We start from the raw sequence: 24,322 nt of genomic DNA, 5'->3' as shown, positions 1-24,322 counted from the left end.
TCACACAGGAAAGAAAGAGGTGGAAGATACAATATAACAAACCTACTTATGCTACTTATAGAGAACGAATAAAGTATATAACCGGTGTAAAAACGATTATTATTAATATGTTGTAAATTGAATATCGATAAAGGTGTTTAACATTTTATTTTTAATCATTTTTTTAATCTGAAAATATAAAATAATGATTTACCGGGTAGCTGCCAATTATTTCAACAATATTTCCAGCAGTGGCAGCACAAAGCCTGGATCTTTTGACGTTTACAAACGTCAAAATATATTATTTCATAGGTGTGCGATAAAAGATAAAAAAATGTTATTTTGTAAATTAGATTAGTTAATTTAATAGATATATGTATAGGATTTCATCAACTGAAACGATTGAAACCCAAAAAGAAGAACAATGTCATGATACGAAGTATTCCTTCGAAATCAGTTTAAACAGAAATAAGCGGGAGTTATGGTTTGTATTACCTTTATTATTATTTTTGTTGTCGCCCGAGATCGACCTGTTGTTGGAGAGAAAGTGCATATTTGTCGAAATAATTCACACGATTAAGCTTTGAAAAAGTTATACCTTGAGTTTATGAATAAACAGCGAGCGAAATCTATTAAAACCGTTCAAAAGAACTTAATTTTTTTTCAAAGTGGGCGTTTTATATCCAGACAAGTGACAGTGCTGACCTGTATTTTTGGATTTCGACAGTTTTACCTGCAATTGCAAAAATAATTAACAATATTATTTGTAGTAATATACATAACATGCATTGCTATGTATTTAAACAGAAACATTCAGCATTATGGTAAATAGTTATTATTGAACCGCTCCATTTTGATATAAAAATAATTCTATTAACATGCTCATTATGTGCTAACGATCCTCAGTAACCACTTCCCTGGAGAAACGTAAGTTGTTGGATTTTACATCATGATCAGGATTGCCATAAGTGGCTAGGGTCTCGTCAGAAAGGGGGAGTACACAAAAACAACAAGCGTGCCATATAAACTTTGAATCGCCACGCACCAGTCGCTTGTCATTCCTCACCCCGCCCCCCGATACCTCTACAGCGCAGGAGTATCTACTCGTTCGTAGTCAGCACGACAGTGGAATATGTTCATTAGTAAACAGTGTTGCTGCATTGGGCAGGTTTAAATCGGGATTAAGTTTTGTCGGGTTAGAGGGACAGAGGGCTCGATAACAGTGATAGTCCCGATATAACAGGACATTGGAGGGACCCACCACTTTCCCGTCCCGGTATAGATGACTTATTGTCACCCCTTCGGGGCTCTCGCAAGGAAGCTAATTTTTTGGTATAAATGACTCTACAATTTCATAAAAAAGAACTCTAGACCTCCGATGTCCCCGCATACATGGTTAGGTGGCGGTATGCAAGCGCCAAACATATACAAGAGGGGAATAATAGTAAAAATTTTAAATATATAATGATGAGCTGGTGGAACAAATAACTGAAAAGTGATGTACATGTTCGGCCGGCACGGCGTCTCCTAAATTAACAAAAGAAATATACATGTATGTAAATGGTCTGAAGCTGGGGAGACAGTAAATGGAGAAGCTGCATCCCTCAGTGCTAGGTGGTCCCCGGGGCACGGAGCGGAAATCCGATTGAAGTTACTATTATAACAGGACAGATGGCAACCCTAATCATGATGGTTTTTAGTAAAATTATCTTTTTTTTGGAATGGTCCGATGTTTTGTAGGGAAACCGCTTGCACCGCGGGTGTAAACCTTGCACCCTAAAAATCGAACATCTGTTCTGCCGTGTGGTATCTTGACCAAGTTGTGGTGACGACTATGGCCAAATTTTTCAGGCACGTATCTAAAAGCCATAGCATTCCAAGAAGAAAGAGCTATCAATAGATTTATATGCACTATGTTAAAACTAAGGACGGGTTGTTTCGGAGAATTTGAACAATTCTTCAAATTTCAAAGTTAATTTTCAAGTTCTGTGAAAGATTTTTTCAAGTTCTGTTTTTATTTCAGTTCTGTCAAGCAATGAGCTTATAATGATATAATAACAGAACTTGAATACGACTTTCACAGAACCCGAAAATGAACGCTGAAATTTGATGAATTGTTCAAATTCTCCGAAACAACCCGTCCTAAGTATTGCAAGATTTGTATTAACATATGGTTTCTAAGTTAAATCTATTAATTTCCTTAAGTTGGTTCATTTTGTGCATGAACCTCGGATAAATTCCACGCACCCACACCTGAGGAATTTTTTCTGGATTTTCATCTATCATATTTTTGTATTTAGTTTGGTGCGAAGTCCACACACCGCTAGCATACTCCAGCCTACTTCTTATAATGCCTTCGCACAGGGCTATCATTTCATATGGGCTATTAAATTACTTTAATCATTATTTATTTATTTTGAAATTTACAACTCATTTTGCTACTAAATATTAAATTATACATAGTTAATGAACCTATTACGTATGTCCTTAAAATGTTTACATAATTTCTTCTGGGATGAAGATTATTGTCCTTAATCCTTACTTATGATGTAGGTACGAGTACTAATAACAAAAAATATTAAATAGGAAGAAAATGTGGAGAAATGAAGAGAAAATTTTTGAATCATGAAGAATTTGTATGGGGAGATGAAGAGGAATTTTTATATATCAATAAGTACACAAAACTCACGTTGCAATCAACTATAATTTAATAATAATAAAAATATATTAATTAAGAAATTTGCAACTATTACTAAGAATAGATATGTTAATAAATAGATAGAGTTGAGGTTTCTAATAACCTGCCTCACTAGGCTAGCGGCTAGCCTGTGTTGAGGCAGTCATTTTAAAAGTTAATTTAAATACATATGAGTATACCTACACTTATATTATAATATAATCACTCAATATTTTTGTTGAATCAATAGTTTCGAATTTGTGTGAGGGCACCAGTAAAGGCCCTATTATTACTTTTATAATATTATGCGCGGAAAATGTTGCTTGTGCAATGATGGAGGAGTTAGCCAGCAGAGGATTGAACCATTCGTTTTGAATTTGATTCGATTTGACGCATTCAGATCACTCAGTTGAAAATGTGATTTCTCATTCCAGTTGACTATAATCTATAACCTCCAGCGTGAAGGATCTTGAGTGCGGGTGTTTGAAGGCGCGACGGATGCATATTGAGAGTTGGTTGGGACTCGACATTGGGCGCGTGATGAAGAGACAGAATGTGCGTACGCTGTCACTGGTGGTGTGTACCTTCACCTACCTGCTGATTGGGGCTGCCGTGTTTGATGCGCTCGAATCTGACACGGAACGGAGAAGATCTGAAATGCTTTCTGGTAAATACTTTTATCTATGCATTCATCCTTTATAAAGCCACGTCCCAGGTTTGAATGAAATTGTCGTCCACAGTGAAATTTGATGTTAAATTCAAATGTATCATGTTAATTAGAGCATGCTGAGGACAGAACTTTTACAACTTTTGAAAAGAAAAAGTTTACATCATTACTAATTTTTACTCACCAATTGAATGGCGTTAATATGGAAAAGCTCGCCGCAATCAATTTATTGCAGGAAATTTTGTGTTATGGACCTGTGAATTGGCCTCCAAGATCATGTGAATCATGGATTATTTTTTTGATTATTTTCTGTGCTGATATGTAGAGTCGATAGTCTACGTCAATAAACTAGAGACGATGGGTGACTTGGAAGCTAACATTCAACGCATTATTACCGATATACAGCCCCAGCTGCTCGAAAATTAGACTTCCAGATTGTGCTTTATTCGGGCTAGCTGCGGTGCCTATATTTATAATTCGAAATTATATTTAAACACTAATGGCATAAAATTATCTATCCAATAAAGCCAATACCATTGCCATTACCACGATTTTTGTGTATTTTATTTCATTTTATAGTTCTATACCTCCAATAACCTATTTTGGGTCTAAAGTAGTTAGTTGATAGTTATATATGTTCAGACGAACTTCTATTCAATACACCTAATATAATTGTATTTTATAAATTGCAGATATAAAAAATGGATTGGTCCGGAAGTACAACATAACCCCCGAAGACTATCACATGATTGAAATAGTTATAATAGAGAATAAGCCGCACAAGGCCGGGCCGCAGTGGAAGTTTGCCGGGGCTTTCTATTTTGCTACAGTCGTAATAGCTGTCATTGGCTACGGACACTCCACTCCTGTCACTATAGGAGGGAAAGCTTTCTGCATGGCATATGCAATGGTTAGAATAACATTTATTTTATTTATTATTAACCTTTCAGGTCTCTGCCATATTGTCTGTTTTGTTTCTTAACGATGATGTCAAACGGCGGGAGAATTTGTGTGTAGTTCAATTAGGTTCAATTTAATTAAGTAATTAAACTGAATAATTATATTTTTGATAAAAAGTTATAGCAAATATCAAGTATCAACCACTCACTAGATCGATATGTTGGGGCTTTTTGTATGAAACAAATTTGACCTCTATTTAACCATAGATATGCCAATATTTAGACAAATTTTATGCGTGCGACAATACTACATCACACACCATCGACGAGGATAGAGGAAACTCGAAAAAAAAGACCTGACCATAGACAATATAATTATCATTCGGAGCAAAATATTACCTCACGACAGGAAAATGAAAAACTCGGTCACATGTCAAGCATTTTTATTTCAGCAAGACAATAAATGATAGATACAAGTTAATTCATTAAGGGGGAAGTATCATAAATAGCGCTAAACATCACTTTGTATTTACCTAGTTAAGGGAATACCACTAATAATTTATCTAAAAATTCTATAGGGTTAGTTAGAAAAATGTCTTATGTTACCAGTGAATTAACTTTTTTTATCGTAAACTTTTTTATTCTATATGAAATACACATTGCAACTTTACGTAAAACTTCAAAAATGCCTTCGCTGGAAGCAGAATAGCTCCTATCAGAGAGATTTTTTTTTAAATCCATCAGTCATCTCAAAGTAAATATGATACAGGTCATTTTAAATAAATAAAAAACACTTATATGGATTTTTGTTGTGATTCAATTAAACTTCCCGAATATTTCAATTATTTTCCGTCATACAAAATCCTATGGATGAAATCATTGTCCATGGCTTGACCGAACACCGCTAGTCACTGTCAGTCTCGAGGTGAATTCGGAAGTGAGAGCACGCTTATTTTGTTTATTCTCCAGTCCTCGGCCAACTTTCAAATTTCTAATAGGAATCCAGAGGAGATTGGTGCTATAGCCAAGGGGTAAGTGGAAATTAAATATTATTTATTTTGTAATATATAATTTGAAACTTGTTTTACGGTCTCAACTTTTTTTTACCTTTTTCAGGTACCAATACGTAAATAATAAAGGGGCACATAAATGGGAAATAATAAAGGGACTCGCGCGTACAGCGCCGAAAGAGACCGCTCCACTGGAGGAAAAGAAGAATAAGGTTTTTCAAAATACATCATTCCGATGGACACGTTTTCTACAAATTTTTACTGACTTCTATCGAAGTCGGTAAAACGAAGTAGGTGGTGGCTTGAACTCGGATCTAATTTCAAAATGCATTATTTCGGCATCAATCAATTTCTCCAGTTCTCTACCGATTTAGTTCAAAATCGGGATTAGGGAGTTTAGATGTGCATTGAACTCGGATCTAATGTCAAAATGCATAATTTCAGCATCCATCTTGGATTTCTTCAGTTCTCTACCGATTTAGTTCAAAATCGGGATTAGGGAGTTTAGATGTGCATTGAACTCGGATCTAATGTCAAAATGCATAATTTCAGCATCCATCTTGGATTTCTGCAGTTCTCTGCCGATTTAGTTCAAAATCGGGATTAGGGAGTTTAGATGTGCATTGAACTCGGATCTAACGTCAAAAAACATAATGTTGGCATCCATTTTGAATTTCTCGAGTTTTCTACTGATTTGGTTCAAAATCGGGATTAAGGAGTTTGGATGTGCATTGAACTCGGATCTAACGTCATAACTTCAGCATCCAGCTTGAATATCTTGAGTTTTCTGCCGATTTGGTGCAAAATCTGGATTACGGAGTTTGGAGATGGACTTTGCGAGACTAGTGTGAAGGTGCTTTCAACGATTCTACCGATTCCTTTCAAACTGTCGCTAAGATTGGGAACAATGTCTATCAGATCCATTGATAAATGCACTGAATTTCGTTGATGGCTAATTCCGGGTAGTAGTATTATAAATAAATTATTAAAAAAAATATATATATATGAGAGAGAGAGAAAATAAATATAAAATAATATATTAACGGTAACATGCATAGTAAGAATTATAGTGTATTTTATACAATGTACAAAAAACTTTTTTAATAGCCTTAACCACAAAGATAGCCAAAGTTTTGGCACTTTTCGAGGATATTATGCTAAAAACATGAAAAAAGTATTTTTAACCAAGACATTTAGATAATTTTATATCAATTTTTATCAAATTCTTTATCTTCTTTATCTATCTATCTTAGACTGTGTTTTTTTCTTAGTTTATGTACTTCATTCTACTTTTTTGTATATCTAAGTTAAAATTGTAAAATATATTCTTTCCCGAGTACGAAAAAAACATTGAAATAAATTTTCAAATTACATTCATGATTTACAAATAAACTTTTTTCCATTTCTATCGCACTAAATATATAATCAAAAAATATTTGTCGTAACTTAATTTTACGTTTTCCCTTTTTTCACACCCATTGCTTTCTGGTAATATTATATTTAAAAAAAACAGTTATTGTCATTACACAAACCATACAATCAAATTTATGAACCAAAAATATTTTCCAAGTCAAAACACGATTAGATTCTATGTGACTTTGAGTAAAAAACTGAGACGTTAAAAAAGGTCCAGGGCGTAAAAGATGTGACTGTATATCCATTATTTTGCTAGTATGATTTTTATTCTGTCAAGTTGTATCCATTATTTAGTAAATAAATATAAATTTTATAAAGCACGTGTATTTTTATTTCGTATTTTATCAAAACCGTGTCAATCATCCCCCTATCTACTCAAAAGACGCAGGTGTTCTAGCGGCCGACCGATTCATTTACAAGTAGCAATAATACCTAACTGTACTGAAGTCGAGATTTGATACCGTCCCCTTAATGAATAAGATAGAACGATGGAATTCTACCTATTCAGTACTATCTACATGATCCAGTACGGCCTCAATACAATATGCACATTCCTGGCAGGAACAAAGACACTGTTTGAAAAACCAAATAAATTCATTTCTGCGGTGAAGTTAAATTAAGGCTTATTACAAATTAGCAAATTAGGAACAAAATAAAGAGAGATTCTCATTTGTTTTTTGGTTACAAACACGTGTTCTATTTTGTATTCGAGATGTCAAGATTAAGGATTGGCAATGCGTAATTTCATAACAAACCATTCGACCTTTTACTTCCGATTGAAAAATGAGAGCCACAAACTGACGGACATCTCGCTAATATTGGATAAACTATATATTAAAATCCGCCAAAACTACACGATAACGGCGTACTTCGAGTTCAAAATATTAAACCATAGATGTACCACTCAGCTGTCAACAGTTTTTTTCCAAAGACATTCAGAGTTTTTCATTGGTGGATATAGTTAGGCAACAATATGACGTCACAAGCCAGGTCTTTTGATTGATTATACGGCTATACCGCCCTGGCCATTCCTCTTAACATTGCAATTTAATGTCGATTCATTGCCATTATAATAATCATAATATCTGTCACTGGAGCTTTTCAGTAAGAAGAAAAAGCAAAAAGTCATTCACTTGTTTTTAGCGAAAACAAATTAATTTCAAATATAGAATAAATATGATTTTGTCTTGAAAAATAAATTATAACCAAGTAAGTACTTCATTGTGTGTCTATCAGAGGAAATTATGTTGATAAATTATTATTCACACACTTTTCAGGTGGGAATCCCACTGGGTTTAGTGATGTTCCAAAGCATTGGTGAGAGATTGAATAAATTTGCTTCAGTTGTGATACGAAGAGCAAAATGTTATCTCAGATGTCACACCACAGAAGCCACAGAGATGAACCTCATGTTTGCCACGGGACTTCTCTCCTCCGTCATAATAACTACAGGTAGATTAATTTTTTTTTAATTTAGGTTAATATAAGTACTGTTCACGCAATATGTATGGGATTGGTATTTATGCATTTGCAGACTTGGTTGATAGGAAATCTCAATATCAAATCCTGCAATTGTCCTACCTACCCAATGTACCCATCCTAAATTGTCACCATGACCGGTATTGATTAAGGCGATGCACTACGTTGTGTAATATTTTAAATTGAGCCGCTATCAATAATAACCCTTACGTAGATGGCGATAAGGTTTAAATTCCCGCTTAACACCATCCGCCTGTTTTGATTTATGCAAGAAAAAAACATAGCCAAAAATTGCCTTTTATTTTATTTTATGGATGTTCAGGCATAAATATTAAAAAAAATTTCGATCGTTTTATAAATAACTTAATTTGCCACATTATACAATAAAATCATAACCGAAAATGGGTTCATAAGTAGGAGATTTTGAACTTTAAAGAAGTTTTCATAGGCCTTGTACATTCTTTTTTTCTGGGCTTATAAAAAGACTTATCTAAAAAATACTCGATTATTTCAAAGGCCAAGATGTATTCTACTCGCAGTATTCAATTATGGCATCTGAAACATTTCTAGGCGACCAAATTTTCAAACCAAAAACACATGATTTTGCATTACTACGTATGGCATCGCCTTAAGGGAAGATGTTAATTATTTTTTTGTTACAGGTGCAGCTGTGTTTTCTCGTTACGAAGGATGGAGCTACTTTGACAGTTTCTATTACTGTTTTGTTACACTTACGACAATAGGTTTTGGCGACTACGTAGCCCTACAGGTAAAGCTTTTGACATTATTTCCTTTAATATTGAATGATTTATACATACATAGTAACTGTTAACTCCGGGCTTGTCTCACAAACTCAAATAAAACTCTGGGATTAACAAAACACTTAGAACTTTATTGTGATAGATACAATGGGCTCTGGTAGCTTTTTTAGCAGGCAGTAGGAATTATTCTAGACCTCGATCTTGTTGTTTCAATAGTATTTTTTAAGGTCTCGATTTCTGCATTGCCAACAGCTATGGGTAACCTTATTTTATTAATTATAAAATGCATGTTTTTTTAATTGACATTTACAAGGCACTGATACATTGAATCACTATATTAGGCAACTGCATATTTCATGGTGACCAATACATTATAGTTATTTTGAATAAAATAACGTATTGGTTAACAACTCATTATCAACCCTTAGGACGGGTTGTTTCAGAGAATTTGAACAATTCATCAAATTTCAACATTCATTTTCGGGTTCTGTAAAGGTCCTATTCAAGTTCTGTTATTATTATATCATTATAGGCTAGTTGCTTGACAGAACTGAAATAAAAACAGAATTTGAAAAAATCTTTCACAGAACTTGAAAATGAATGTTGAAATTTGATGAATTGTTCAAATTCTCCGAAACAACCCGTCCTTAATGTAGAGTAAATGGTTGTTTCTCAGCTGCACGAAATCTTAAACACGCCATCTATGAGTAACCTCTAAAACTATTCTAGGATATCACAATAACTTCATGAAAACTTTGACCATCAGCTGTGCCAATGATAAATTTAATTAAGTTAATCACTTGACTGACTATCAAAGTGTTTGAATACAACATACCGAAGATATTTAATGTATTACCTTACACTATAAAGCAATGTTACCACTACCTTTGGACAAAGACACCATAAATACCACGCTATTAAAGCATTCAACAGTCTTCCACTTGAAACAAAAATTGAGGAAAATAAAAATAAATTCAAACACAAAATAAAAAAATGGATTAAAGAACAAAAAGACAATATTACCAATATACTATAACATAAAAGAATAAAACATATACACGCAACACAAAAAAAAAATATATAAAACACGCAACACGCACAAACACATATATCATTATAAATGCCGATTTACATTCTCTTTTGATATTTTTCTTTTAGTGTTATAATTATATTTTAATTTTTAATCTTTATTTTTTATTTTAAATTTATCTTTATTTTAATGTTGTTTTTCTTTTATTTTTTTTAAATGTATAAATTCTTAAATTATAAAATGGGGGCCTCAGCACGGGTAAACAACCCAGTGAGGCCAACATTACTAAATTGAAATATGAAATATTGTAAAAAAAATGTATCAACAATAAAAAAAAAAAAAATAAAAAAAAAATGTAAGTCTATGAATAAGGTTAAATATATGGTGAAAAATTGGCTATTGGAAATAAAATATTTACTTTAATATATATGAAAAATTGTAAACGCTAGGTTTGTATAGACTGGTTTGTGATTTAAGTCTAATACCTATTTTCCATGTTCTAACCTAACCTAACCTAAACTTTTTTTTTTTTTTTTTTTTTTATTTTTTTATTTTAGCGACTATATAAAATAAATGTTACATACAAAATATAATGGTGAAATTAAGTATAAAATATTGTATTTCTTAGTCCTCCTCACTAGGGGGTCCTGTGCCGAGGCGGACTAAAGTTATTTAAATATGGTTTATTTGTCTTCTATGTCGTTTTTAGTGTCTTCTATGTCGTTTTTAGTGTCTTCTATATCGTTTTTAGTGTTTTCATTAGGGTTTTTTCATTGACCTCTTTCAGCCATATTTTTATTAATGATTTGTATTCATTAGGATTTTTTATTAGTTTTATGTCTTGGGGAAGGATGTTATGGAGTTTTGTTGCAAAGTATGTATAGTTTCTTTGTCCGAATGTGGTTTTATATCTTGGAATATTTTTTATATCATTTTTGTTCGATCTAGTGTTATGCATACACAGTCTAGTAGAGGATTTGTTATTTTTGAAGAGCTTCAATAATATATTTTTGGCATATATTTGCTGTACATTTGGTACGTCAAAGGAATTGAATATTTCAATTGAAGGCGTTCTAATTGGTACTTTCAATATGGTCTTTATGATTCCTTTTTGAATCGTATTCAGGTTGTGTAGGTACGTATGTGTAGCAGATCCCCATCCTATGATTCCATATTCAATTCGAGAATGACATAATGCGTAGTAGACCTTTTTCATATCCTTTTTATTTAATACGTTTCTTAGATTTTTAAAGAAATATATAAGGCTTGTGAGTTTTTCCGTAATACCTTTGATGTGTAGGTCCCATCTAAGATTTTCGTCGATTATTACTCCGAGATATTTTATGTTTTGTGTTTTTTCGATGACGGGGCAGTAACATTGTATATTATTTCCATGGCATTCGTGTAGTTTTAGTTCTAGCGATTTTATTGGTTGGCTCCTTGCGTTTATTGAAAATGTTATATATTTTGTTTTGCTTATATTAAGGGTAAGCGAGTTGATTTTAAGCCAATTTTGAAGTGCACTAAGCCCCTTTTCAGCCTCATTAAATGTATCCGTCCAATTTTCTTCTTGAAATAATAAAACAGTATCATCAGCAAAACTGATTATGTTTCCTTTAATGGTAAGGTTAGTTAAATCGTTGATATAGATAATGAATAGGATCGGTCCCAGTACACTTCCTTGAGGGACGCCATAGTTTAAAGATAGTGGTTTGCTCTTTTGTTTGCCAATTTGTACTTGTTGTTCTCGCCCTGTTATATATGACTTTAATAAGTTCATTGTTGTTTCGGCCATTCCTATTTTTTTTAGCTTAGTTAGTAATATTTTATGGTCTATTGTGTCAAAAGCTTTTTGAAGATCTATGAATAAAGCCAAACACTTTTTCCCTTCATCTATGTTTTTTATGGCTATGCTTGTTAGATTTTCTATGGCATCATTGGTGCTTAGATTTTCCCTAAAGCCATATTGGGATGGTGATAATAATTTGTTTTGTTCAAGAAAATGAACAATTTGCTTCTTCATTACACTTTCCAAGATTTTTGAAAAGGAGCTTAAGAGACTTATGGGTCGGTAGTTATATATATCCTTTTTGTTACCACTTTTATGTATAGGTATAACTGTTGCTTTTTTAAGGCATGAGGGGAATACATTTGTAGATATAGACAGATTGACCAAGTATGTCAAAGGGAAGGTCAGTTCATTTTGGAGTTGTTTTATTGTTTTATTTGAGATTATATCATTTCCCGATGATTTATTAGCATTGAGGGATACAATTGCGTTTCTGATATCAGTATTGGTTACATTAATTAACTTTAATTTATCTATCTGGTTCATACTTTCCTTTTCGTCTGGTAAAATGCTAGTTTTTGGATGTCTGATTTGCTTTGCCAATTTTGACCCTATATTTGTAAAAAATTCGTTTACGTATTTGAGAATTTTGTCCGGATGCTTTTCGAAAGAGATTTGGGTATTTTCAATTGTTAGTTCATCTATGCTTTTGTTATGGGATGATTTTGCACTTGTAATTTCATTAATGATCTTCCATAATTTGCGTGGGTCATTGTTACATTCGTCTATTTTTTTCTTATAATAATTTTCTTTGACATTGCGTACAACATTTTTGCAAATATTTCTGTATCTTTTATAATATCGTTGTATAAAAATATCACAAGGATTTAATCTAACTTTCCTGTGTAGTTCATCTCTTTTTCTAATGCAATTTATAACGCTTTGGGTTATCCATGGTTTAAGATGTTGATTTTTATGTGAAATCTTTTTTTCTATTGATTTGGTATTTGACATGATGGTATGAGTTATATATTCAATGAATTTACTCCAGGCACTATTTGTATCAAGGTTCTCCAGTAGGTTTATCCAGTTTGTATTTAGTAATTGTTGTTTTACTTCATTCCATATGGTTTCTGTCTTCTGCACGATAATTGGGTAGGGCTGCGATCTTTGTATTTTCTTTTTTGTAATAGATAAAATTGTTGTATAGTGGTCGGTTATAGTAGAGGTGAATATGATAGAGTTGGTTGGTTTAACAGTCTTACTGAATATGTGGTCGATGCAAGATTTGCTGTCATTTGTAACACGCGTAGGTTTATTTATCAAACTTTCAAGTCCGTGGGCGGCCAGTGTTTGCAGATAATCAGTTCTATTTGGATGACCGTTTTCTAGTATGTCAATATTTATATCTCCGATGAGGAAGACATTTTTTTTGTTTTTTAGAAGATTGAGTTCATTAGAAAGCGTTTCAAGAAATTGATTAATATTAGTTGTAGCTGGTGATCGATACAGAGCTAATATAGTGGTTTCATCACCCACTTTGATTTTCAAACAGTTTGCATTTGGGAATTTTATTTCATTGACTTCAGTTTTAGTGTCATCTTTAATGTACACTATCACACCATCATTTTTTGTGTAATTCAAATTGGTTGCATATGAGGTGTAATTATTAATATGCAAGGGTGAATATTTATCCTTTATCCAGCACTCAGTGAGGATAATTATATCAAGATTAATTTTTAGATTCTTAATTAGTATTTGAAGTTCATCGAAGTTTTTGTTGATACTTCGTATATTTTTATTTAATATATTAAAATTGTTTTTAAGAGTAAGCAGTTCATCTGGTTTGTTTGTAGTTATTGTTTCCTTATCCATGTTCTCAGTAGGTATTTCAGTTTGGTGTGTTCAAGTAAGTGATATGTTATATTAATTTATCGAGGTCGTCCAGATGATTTACGTACAAAATTTTTTGATCATGACCTTTACGAACCATTATTTTCCCATTTTTGATCCAAACAAATTCATAATTTTTTTTTTTGGCTAGTTGCTTTGCTTTCCAAAGCAACTCTTTTTTGTAGGGACTTATTACTTCACCTATGTACACTTTTTCGTTTGTCAAATCCTTTAATAAATTAAGGTCCATTTCTCTTTTTTTAGATAGAAGGATTTCTTTTAGTTTAATTTCTGTAAATTTTACTAGGATTTTTGGCGGAGCATTAAGTCTTCGGTCTGTAGTTCTGGTCACATTGTTTATATCAGCGTGTTTGATTTGAACTCCAGCTGCAGATGCGACTTTTTTTATAATTTCCTCCAGTTGTTCACCATTTTTTTGAGGAATTCCTGCAATTTCTAGGTAGTGCAGATTTGATGTATATTCAATTTCATCTAGTCTTAGTTCCATTTTTTTTATTGTAGCGTTTTTTCCCACTTGCTCTTTTTTTATATTTTCAAGTTCGTTTTGGATTGATTTATTTTGGTTATTATTTGTATCCAATTTTTTAATAATTTCGTCATATTGAGCACTTATGTACTCAATACTTTTTATAGATTCTGTATTCTGACATTCAATTTTTTGAATTATATCCTTTTTTAAAGAATCAAACTTTTTGTCGATATAATCAAAAATTTTATCCATAGTTTGTTTGTCCTCTTTATCAAGGTTTGATTTATTGCTACGTGTTTGGGTATTAGACATTTTGTTCACAGTTTACAAGAAAATTGGGTTCAAAAATGCCCCCACTTCAATTCAAATTCAAAAAATTGTCTCTGGTTTCAGTGACAGCCAGAACAATATTTCATTAGGTTTATGTCTATGGCTTTAAATGTCACTTGTCACGCTAATAAGATTTTGTTTTTAGAATCACTGTTATAATAGATGTGTTCACACTTTGATTATTTAATAATCGGAAAACGATCCACTTTTTGAATGTGATACAATTAGTTTTTGTATGAAAATCACAATGTAGATAACGATTTTTAAAACTTTTTGTAGGACGAGAAATTTGCTTGCTTAATTGAAAACTTCATAGATATCAATTATCTAAACGGAATACGTTTAATCACATTTATTCTATTTGTTTGTTATTCGGGTTATTTAATTTAATTATATGTTGATTATTTGTTATAAATAATACATTGACTTACATATTAATATGGATTAATTATACACGACGATATTATTTATTTTATATGGCAATACTAAATTTTTTTTGGTTGGCAGCAGTGTCTATGAAATATTTTGTAGGTATGAATTACGATATTATGAATATAATCCAACTCTTGATATGAATATAGTCGCCGTCGGCGGCGCCGCATACTAATTGACATATCGCGTAAGTGACTTAATAAACGAAATTAAAATTAAAAGTGCGTATATTTCCGTCTCCCCCGACATAATAAATCATGTTTTGAATTAATAAAGCTAAATCCATTTATTTGAAAGTGAAATATTGCGTATTAAGAGTGAAGCGGAATATATAAATAAGAGAAAATTAATAACTATTCATTCAATTCAAAAAAATCAATGATCACCGCCATTTTGAATTTTTGACATTTATTTGATTCTCGGCCGGTTTTAAGTTTTCATCACATTGCATCAACTGCCGAGCATAACAACATAACCCTTAGTATTAAATTATGTTGACCTATAAATTTATCACATTTTGAAGTTTGACATTTTTTTTGTTACAGAATGATCAAGCCCTCACAAGTAAGCCAGGATATGTGGCTCTGAGTCTTGTGTTCATTCTGTTTGGCCTGGCGGTGGTTGCTGCCAGCATTAATTTGCTTGTCCTGAGGTTCATGACGATGTAAGCCAAATGCATTATCTCTATTTGATACTTCCACGAAACTGTAATTTTTATTAGCAAGTCAGAAACAATTACAAAATACTTCCATCAGCAAAATTATAACAACCTAGTGACCTACTTTTGATATTACATTCAGTAAACAAACTATTTTTTAATTGCTCAAAGTTCTTCTGCATAGTTTTTTTAAAATTCATATAACATCTAATAAATAGTTTCATTGATCTGTTGTACAAATTAATTCCATGCATTTATCTCACTTACGCTTGCTTACATTTTAACACTGAGATTATTACAAGTAAAAGTTTTTCTTTGTATTATTGAGATATGCATTTTTCCTGACCAATATCACACACTGTCATTTTCTGGAGTCAATCGTAACCTCACATTTGAATCTAATAATTTTTTTTTCTAAAATCGGTGTTGCCATCTTCTTGAAAAATAATTATTCCATTTTATTAAAAAACTACATGATGTGTACCGGTGTTGCCGGGGGTTATCCTTAGGAGATAGACATATACCACCGTGGACTTTTCTGTAGACCTTATTAAGATATACAATTCCGTATTACATTATTTTAAGGTTTAGCCAGCTTAGCAATGTAAGCGTCTGAAAATATATTTTTACGACTTGATTACTAAACATCGACTTTGCTCTACTTTCTATAAAAATAATATGCATGGGTTATATGTAAGTAAACCTTCCGGAAGAAATTATTTAATTGATAGGGAAAACCCTATCAAAATCCGTAGCTATCATGTAACAATAATCGCAGTGACAGCAGTTCGTGTTTACACTTTGCTCTTGCAAAAAAACTAAAAAAAAACCTCCGAATTCGTGTGCAAACAGTATTTATATGGAAAATTTAAGTGCCAAAAAAGTTTATTTGATAAAACAGTAATAAAATAATACTATTCTAGCGGATTCTAAACATTTTTATCGAAAGTTTTAAAACAACCTAAGATTGTGTGTTTGTTCTCATTGAAATGTCCATCCCACCGATGCCTGATGAATGCTGCCATCGGCGTAAAAAAAGAATGCTGGATAAGATGACGTCCCCATCACAAAAAAAGGCCTCGGGAATGATTTCTCCAGTGGTTGAAGATGAGGAATCTGACGGAGCATCGGACTATTCCGACGTGTCTGAAAATGATAGTGAAATCCCAGTGTCCTCAGTACAGATACTGAACGACACTGAAGCAAGTCTAAGAGCACTCCAAGATGTCCTTGCTGAAAAGCAGTCAAGAGTCTCAAAGGATCAACAACTGCGGATAAGCGCATATGTATCCGCTGTATTCAGATCAGTTTCACAGCTGTTATTGGAACGAGAGGGTTTCAAAGCTGATCTGGCAACAGTCAATGCCAAATTAATAGTGGCAAAGGGAGAGATCGCGATTGAAAAAGCAGAAAACCAACACAGGTTAGAAAAAATATTGCAGTTGGAGTCAGATCTAGGACCAGTGATGCGTAGAGTAGCCGATGCCACGGAAGCAAGCCTATCGTTTGCCGATATTGTGAAAAATGGCCCACAGAAGATGATACCATCAATCAACCGCTCAGGACTTAACGTTGGGACCCCCAAACCTGCTGTATGCATCTTCCCAAAGCTGGATTCTACAAAAGATAGCGACGATACGAAACAGCTACTAAAAGATACATTACGACCATCAGAACTTGGAATCCGTGTGACGGGTATTAGGAGAATCAGAAACAAAGGCGTTGTAATCCATACTGCAACACAAGAAGATCAGGATAAAATACTGAAAACCCCATGTCTAGCAAACTCGGACACTCTAAGCGCTCGATTACCAACAAAACGGCTTCCAAGGGTGATTTTCTTCAACGTTCCTCGTGACCTAACGGACGAGTGCTTCCTAAAAAATGCCTTAGCAGGAGCCCAGGACAAAGCAGGCCTAGATTTCGCAGTAAAAAGTTGCAAGCTAAGTCACCTTGCTGGCGCTCGAACTGGATCAACTTGCCACCGGGTCTTTGAGGTTCCTGCCCACATTCGTCACGTGCTGGTGGAGCAGGGGAAAGTCTTTGTGGACTGGAATGTGTGCCGTGTTCGTGACTTCATTGGACTTACAGTGTGCTCCAAGTGCCAAATGATCGGACATTCCTTCAAGTTTTGCAAGGACCAGCAAAGATGTGGACACTGCGCAGGCGAAGGTCACGCCCGGATAAACTGCCCAAAAGCCGCCGCCGAGCCTGTCTGCGCCACCTGTACAAGATTTGGGAAGCCCGCTGCACATCCGACTGGAGACAAGGACTCCTGCCCGGCCTACAAGGCTGCCCTTGCCAAGGACTTTGCAACTATTGATTATGGCGTCTAATTACATTGAAGAAGATGACGAGGTAGATTACGAAAATACTCACAATTTCTGTGATTGGCTAAAGTTTCATAGCAACTACAATATGGAAAATATTAATATTGTTCAGTTGAATGTTAGATCGATTTATAAATACTGGGATACTTTGAATGTCTACTTAAATACTTGTTGGAAGCATATTCATGTGTTAATGTTATGTGAAACGGCTATAACACCGAATCTTGTCTGTCTGTATAATATTCCTGGATTTAATTGTTACAACTATTGCCGAACTAAAAAATCTGGAGGAGGTATATTGCTATATGTTCGAAATGAATTCACATTTCAACAGAAAACAATAGAAACAAATCATTTTGAATGTGTGCTTGGCTCTATGACACTTCCAAACAAGAGTATTTTAAACATCATAGCAATATACCGCCCCCCCAACTCTAGCCAACCACAATTTCTTAATGAAATATCTGCCATTCTGCATACTATAAGCCCCAAAGAAAATGTTTTACTTATAGGAGATATTAATCTAGACTTGTTAAATTGTCAAAACCCTATTATTATGGCATATGAAAATATAATGTCGGATAATTATTTAATCAAATGTATTTGTGACGTAACTAGAGAAGCAGTTTTAGCAGGAAAAGTTACTCGTACTTGTTTAGACCACATATTTGTCCGATTTAACAGTGGATGTAAACAAAGCGATTCTCTTTCCTCATGTGTATGTAATAATATTACTATAGCTGATCACTTTTTAACTGCAGTTAATATTAAATATAGTGCAAGGAAAGAAGCCCCAGAACACGGGGAAAGAATTTCGTTTTTATCGCAAAACAAAATCGACAAAAACATTCATAATTTTAAGTGGCACTCCTTGCTTGAGGAACAAGATTGCAATATACTATATAGTAAAATTAAAAACAACTTTAAGAATTTGTATGAACAGAGTAAAATCGTTATGAATTATAAACCCAAAAAAAGACCTCTGTCAATAAAACCTTGGATAACTTCTAATATCTTAGAAAACATTAAAAAAAAAAGATTCATTGTACAGAAGGTGGAAGAATTTTCCTAGCAATCAATTCTTTGAATTGGAATATAAAACTTTCAGAAATAAGGTGACAAAAGAAATTATTAAATGTAAGTCTACCTTTTTTAACAATAAATTCAAAAATTATTTTGGAAATACAAAAAAAACTTGGGATGAAATAAATAAATTATTAGGACGCAAGTCCAAAAGTAGTTGTGACGAAATAATCTCGAAATATATGTTAAATACGAATAATGAAGAAACCGTAGCAGATAAGTTTGTTGAATATTTTACAAATAGTGTTAACTCTATGATACATAAATGTGATTATTTAGCATCGACCGTCAGGCCGAATGAAGTGCAACATAGTATGTACCTACCCAGAGCTACCTGCCAAGAAATCAATATTATTGTTAGCAAATTAAACAATTCAAAGTCACCAGGGATTGACAACATTCGAATGTTTGACATTAAGACACATATTAATATTTTAGGGCCTGTTATAACACACTTTATCAATTTAATTTTATCGCAAGCAGTAATACCAGATGAACTAAAAAGTAGCATCATTAGGCCAATTTACAAAGGGGGCAAACATACAGATATTCAAAATTATAGGCCAATAAGCATATTGCCAGCCCTAGAAAAAATACTTGAAAAATACATTTCCATAAAACTTAATAAATATCTAGAATCTTTCTCTTTGTTGGATCCCAACCAATATGGATTTCAAAAGAAAAAAAGTACGGAAATGCTGCTTCAGGAATTTTCAAATCACATAAATTATGAATTAAATCTAAAAAAACAAGTTTTGGTTTTATTCATAGATAACTCTAAGGCATTTGATACCATTGATACAAATAAACTATTAGAAACACTGGAGGCAATAGGAATTAGAGGAAAGCTGCTAGTTTTATTAAAAAATTTACTAACTGATCGACAAATAAGAGTAAAAATTCTTAAAAAATTTAGCAAAAGAAAATATATCTCAACAGGTGTTGCACAGGGGTCAATTCTAGGGCCAACCCTTTATATTATTTATGTCTCAATTATGAGAAAATTGTTTTCATTTGTTAAACATTTTGTATATGCAGACGATACGGCGCTCGTAATATCGCACGAAGATCTGGTTACTGCAATGAACCTTATGCAACATGATTTTATTGCCCTACTGAAATGGTCGCATGATGCAGGCCTCTTTATAAACGCCAAAAAAAACTAAAATTATGCACATCAGATCTCCACACGCCAGATGTAATGTAATTCCTTCATTATATACACACACATTTGCCTGCATACATAAAAATGTTGCACAGCCCTGTTCATGTGAAACCATTGATTTTGTCAAAAGTTATGTATATTTGGGTGTTACTATTGACTGCTACATGAAATGGGATGTACAAATTGCTAATGTTTGTAAACGTCTACGAGCTATTGTGGGTAGGATTTATAAAATAAAATATTTTGTGCCTATAAGTACTTTAAAGTTAATCTACTTATCTCTGGCTGAATCCACTATACGTTATGGAATTACTTCTTGGGGACATTCTTGTAAAACTAATGTAAGCTATATACAAACATTACAAAACTCCATTATAAAATTGTTAATCCATAAATATGACAATCAACACAGAAGTAACATTAAATTAATGTACAAGTCTCTGAATATTTTACCTGTCAGAGGATTATTGTTTTATAATATTGTAAGTCAACATGTTATATTGTCTGATTCATTGTATAGGGAAAGAGTTTGCCATAAACATAACACAAGATTCACTCAAAATGAAGGACTGGTAGTTCCGAAATGTACTAATAAATATGGTGAAAGAACTTTAAACTATATAGTACCCAAAATGTTTAACTTATTACCAATGACAATTAAAAATAATAACATGTATACTGCTAATGTTAAATATAATCTAAGGAAATGGTTATTGGATAATAATGATCTATACTGATGCCCCTGAAATGGAATTCATATTCTTAGAAAATGGAAAAACAATTATTTTGTAATACCTGACTACCTACCTCTATTTATGAAACTATTGATGTACTTGTTGATAATACTAATTTGTTCATACATTTATTTTTACTTGCTTATTATATAAGGCTTTTATGCTACTATTTAAACTTTTCTGCAATGTAACCAATTTATGTAATTATGTACCGTTCAAATTGTATCTTATGAATGTATAAATGTTGTCTCTATGTCCCTGCTGACAAACTACATAAGTAGTTTAGCGGGTTTAAATGTGAATAAATAAAAAAAAAATAAAAAAAAATAAAAATAGTAAAAACTAATGAACTAAGCTTATTAAAACTAAGCGCATAAACAGACAGACACGGTGTGACTTTATTTTGTACTATTTAGAGATATCTATGTTTGTTGATGAAATCTTTTATTTTCAATATTTGAAACCTAAAGAAACAATATTTATGCCGGGGAGATGGTAAAGATGCATTAAAGTACCATTTTCTCATTCAATGTTAAGTTTGAAGGTTAGGAAATATGCATAAATTATTAAAATAACCAAACTAACCTATTTTTCTCCCCCGACTTAAATAGTTGTTTCCATTAGTAATTAAGTTAAAATCATGTTTGTTTTATTTTTTTAAATGCATGCGTGATGCGGAATTCAACACTACCTTTTTTACTTAACAGGAACGCTGAGGACATAAAGAGAGAAGACAATGAGCTTCAGTCATCATCGCACCATGTCATGACGTTGGATGGGGAGGTGATGGCGGTCAACGGGAAACTGTTAGCTGGTCACACTAATCTGAGGGCCATGCCTGATGATGATCAAACTTCCGTAAGTGAATTACAGTCAATGGGAGAAACTAAGGAAAGAAGAATGCTGGTAGCTTATTCTCGTGTATCCTATATTAACAGCGAGCGGGTTCAGTGATTGCTAGTTCTGCCGAACATTGTAATACCAATTGAAATACTTGTAAAACAGACTCAACATACCTACGCTTATCTATACAGTACAGATCTATATAAAACAAATTGTTAATCAGGGGGTGAGTCTATATCTTTTGCGTTAGCTAATGCAGTATGAATGAAGTCTCGTGTAATGTATATACATAATATATTCAATTTTCGAATGCTCTAAAAGAAAAAATGAAAACCACTGAACAGAAAATCTCTAGAAGTGTGATCTATGAGACCGATTTCAAAGAAAATTGGTGTCACCAATTTACACAAGACTTTCGACTCCTAGATGCCTGTTGGGCCAGTGAAATTGATGACCTGTTCAACCTTACTGATTACTTGTGGACGGCCTTCGTAGTGGAGGGGTAAGGCTAGCAATCCGGAGGTCACGGGCACAAATCCCAGCGTGTGAAAGTAAATTTATTCTGATTAATTTGTGTTATTTCACAATTTATTAATTAAAAATAATATACAGTAAATTTGCAGCAGGTTTCAGAGTGGAAGATACTCTAAGGACGGGTTGTTTCGGAGAATTTGAACAATTCATCAAATTTCAACGTTCATTTTCAAGTTCTGTGAAAGGTTTTTTCAAGTTCTGTTTTTATTTCAGTTTTGTCAAGCAACTAGCCTACAATGATATAATAACAGAACTTGAATAAGTCTTTCACAGAACCCGAAAATGAATGTTGAAATTTGATGAATTGTTCAAATTCTCCGAAACAACCCGTCCTAAGTATCGCCAAGGTGAAGGACCACCATTCAGAATTTAAATATCGTGGGAAATGGCTTTAGATTTGTTTGATGACCAGATCTGAATAGCCAGGTACTTACCTTCCTTCCTTTTCACCATCTTCTTCCCCTCCTCACCATCAGCCTCACAATATGCCACATTGGGGATGCTATAATCTCACTGGCTCCAGATGGTTGGGAGCAGTTGGTACTCTTGCGCAGTATTCACATAAAAAAAGGATTTTAAGTATGGCGTTTAGAAACGAAAAATGTACAACTTTTATTTTTTTTTAGGTTTGTTCCTGTAATTGCCTCGGTACCAACCATTGCAGCCCTCAGGAGCTAATGATTGGGGGCGGGGGGCCTTGTGAAGAGAGAGCCGCCCCACGGCCTCGTAGGAGGCCCTCCCTCGCTCTATTATTGCACCATGGAAAAAGAGCATCCGTATAGATAATATTATTGTCCGTGATGCAACTGTCACATGTCTTATGATTTAATTTATCTATGGTTTTAAGTAATGTTCCATTTTCTAAACTCTGTAATTACTGTTCATTAGCAATCAATCTGATCTCAAAATAATGAGTCTCACTTTTGCATGCTTAGCTGTTATAGAAAAATTTTCTGGCACTTTTTGTACTAGCCTTCGTGAGCAAATAAGGAATAGGAAATGTCTGTTGTTGATGTTTACACAATCATGTCTCAAAGAGACAATAATATATAAAATATGTAGATGTGTGTTCCTACAAGATAAATATGTAGTTACAATAATGATACATAATTGTATGATGTACATATTATTGGTACTTATTGTGTATTTTTTTTATATCGGAATAAGATATAATGTTTAATTTTAATCTATGACAAAACTGCAAACAAAAACTTCTAATTTTTCCTGTCCATTCGAGAGGCACATTGAAAATAGAAACAAAGGGAGATGTGGCATGGAATTACGTGCTGATTGTCGGTGAACTAATACCAAACTGCACAGATTATCAAAGCAGTGCAGCAATGGAAGTTGTGCATTAGGTGTGTAGCTAGAAATGTGACACCACTGTGCGCACCATAAATAAACCCACTCACTAGATTGATAACTCCAGGTTATTTGTATGAAGCAAGTTGGTCCACTATTTAACCACAGATATGCCAACATTTAGTATGCATGTGAAACGTCTACATCACACACCATCGACGAGTATAGAGGAAACCCAAAAAAAAGGCACGACCATAGACATTATAATTCTCATTTGGAGCCTACTCCATTCATTAGACTAAAATATATATTTTTTAAATTGTGTGGAATGTCAAAATTCTAAATGTTTCCTCACGAAAACTAGGCTCCATCTGACATCAGTGCTGTCCTGTGAAAATAAGTATTTTTCTTTACAGCTCATTTTCTCAGGACAGCGCTTTATCAGGTGGAAACTTGTTATCATGATAAAACAATCGAGCTGTGAAAGAAAATTATGTACTTGGAATTTGAATAAACATTTTCAAATATGTTTGTTGTTGGGATAAACAATCGAGACGTAGTAAAAATAAACTAAAATAATACTTTCCTACGACAGTATCGAATTTTGACATTTCTCCGTTTACAACAGAAAAACGAAAAACTCAATTATGTAAGTACATGTTAATTATTTTTTTAAATTTCAGCAAGACAATTATTAATAGATAACAGGTAAAATTATTAATGAATAAGGTAGAATGATGGAATTATACCTTGCATGCATTATACATAGGTTGATGCTTACATGACATAACTGATATAATCATGATTCAACACAGGATCAC

At 33.2% G+C, this 24,322-nt stretch overlaps 1 protein-coding gene across 1 annotated transcript; it reads left to right on the top strand.

Annotated features, from left to right (window-relative positions):
- The first annotated feature begins 297 nt into the window (after positions 1–297).
- Task7 (TWIK-related acid-sensitive K[+] channel 7) lies at positions 298–24,147 on the top strand. Its single transcript, XM_089641440.1, has 8 exons — positions 298–463; positions 3,091–3,323; positions 4,016–4,233; positions 7,926–8,100; positions 8,790–8,896; positions 15,398–15,516; positions 21,530–21,680; positions 22,826–24,147. The coding sequence occupies exons 2-8, from the start codon at positions 3,155–3,157 to the stop codon at positions 22,979–22,981; spliced, it is 1,095 nt and encodes a 364-aa protein (XP_089497566.1). The 5' UTR covers positions 298–463; positions 3,091–3,154; the 3' UTR covers positions 22,982–24,147.
- Positions 24,148–24,322: the final 175 nt, after the last annotated feature.

Source organism: Hesperophylax consimilis, chromosome 16 (genome assembly GCF_061612785.1).
Source record: "Hesperophylax consimilis isolate HC1 chromosome 16, BYU_Hcon_1.0, whole genome shotgun sequence".
Taxonomy (NCBI): Eukaryota; Metazoa; Arthropoda; class Insecta; order Trichoptera; family Limnephilidae; genus Hesperophylax; species Hesperophylax consimilis.
This window is presented reverse-complemented; position numbering and strand designations above follow the sequence as displayed.

Excerpts from the sequence above, each read along its gene's own strand:
- Task7 (XM_089641440.1), top strand. The coding sequence starts at position 3,155 with ATGCATATTGAGAGTTGGTTGGGACTCGACATTGGGCGCGTGATGAAG. Across the intron at positions 3,324-4,015 it reads AAGATCTGAAATGCTTTCTG|ATATAAAAAATGGATTGGTC; the intron begins GTAAATACTTTT and ends TATAAATTGCAG. Across the intron at positions 8,897-15,397 it reads GCGACTACGTAGCCCTACAG|AATGATCAAGCCCTCACAAG; the intron begins GTAAAGCTTTTG and ends TTTTTGTTACAG.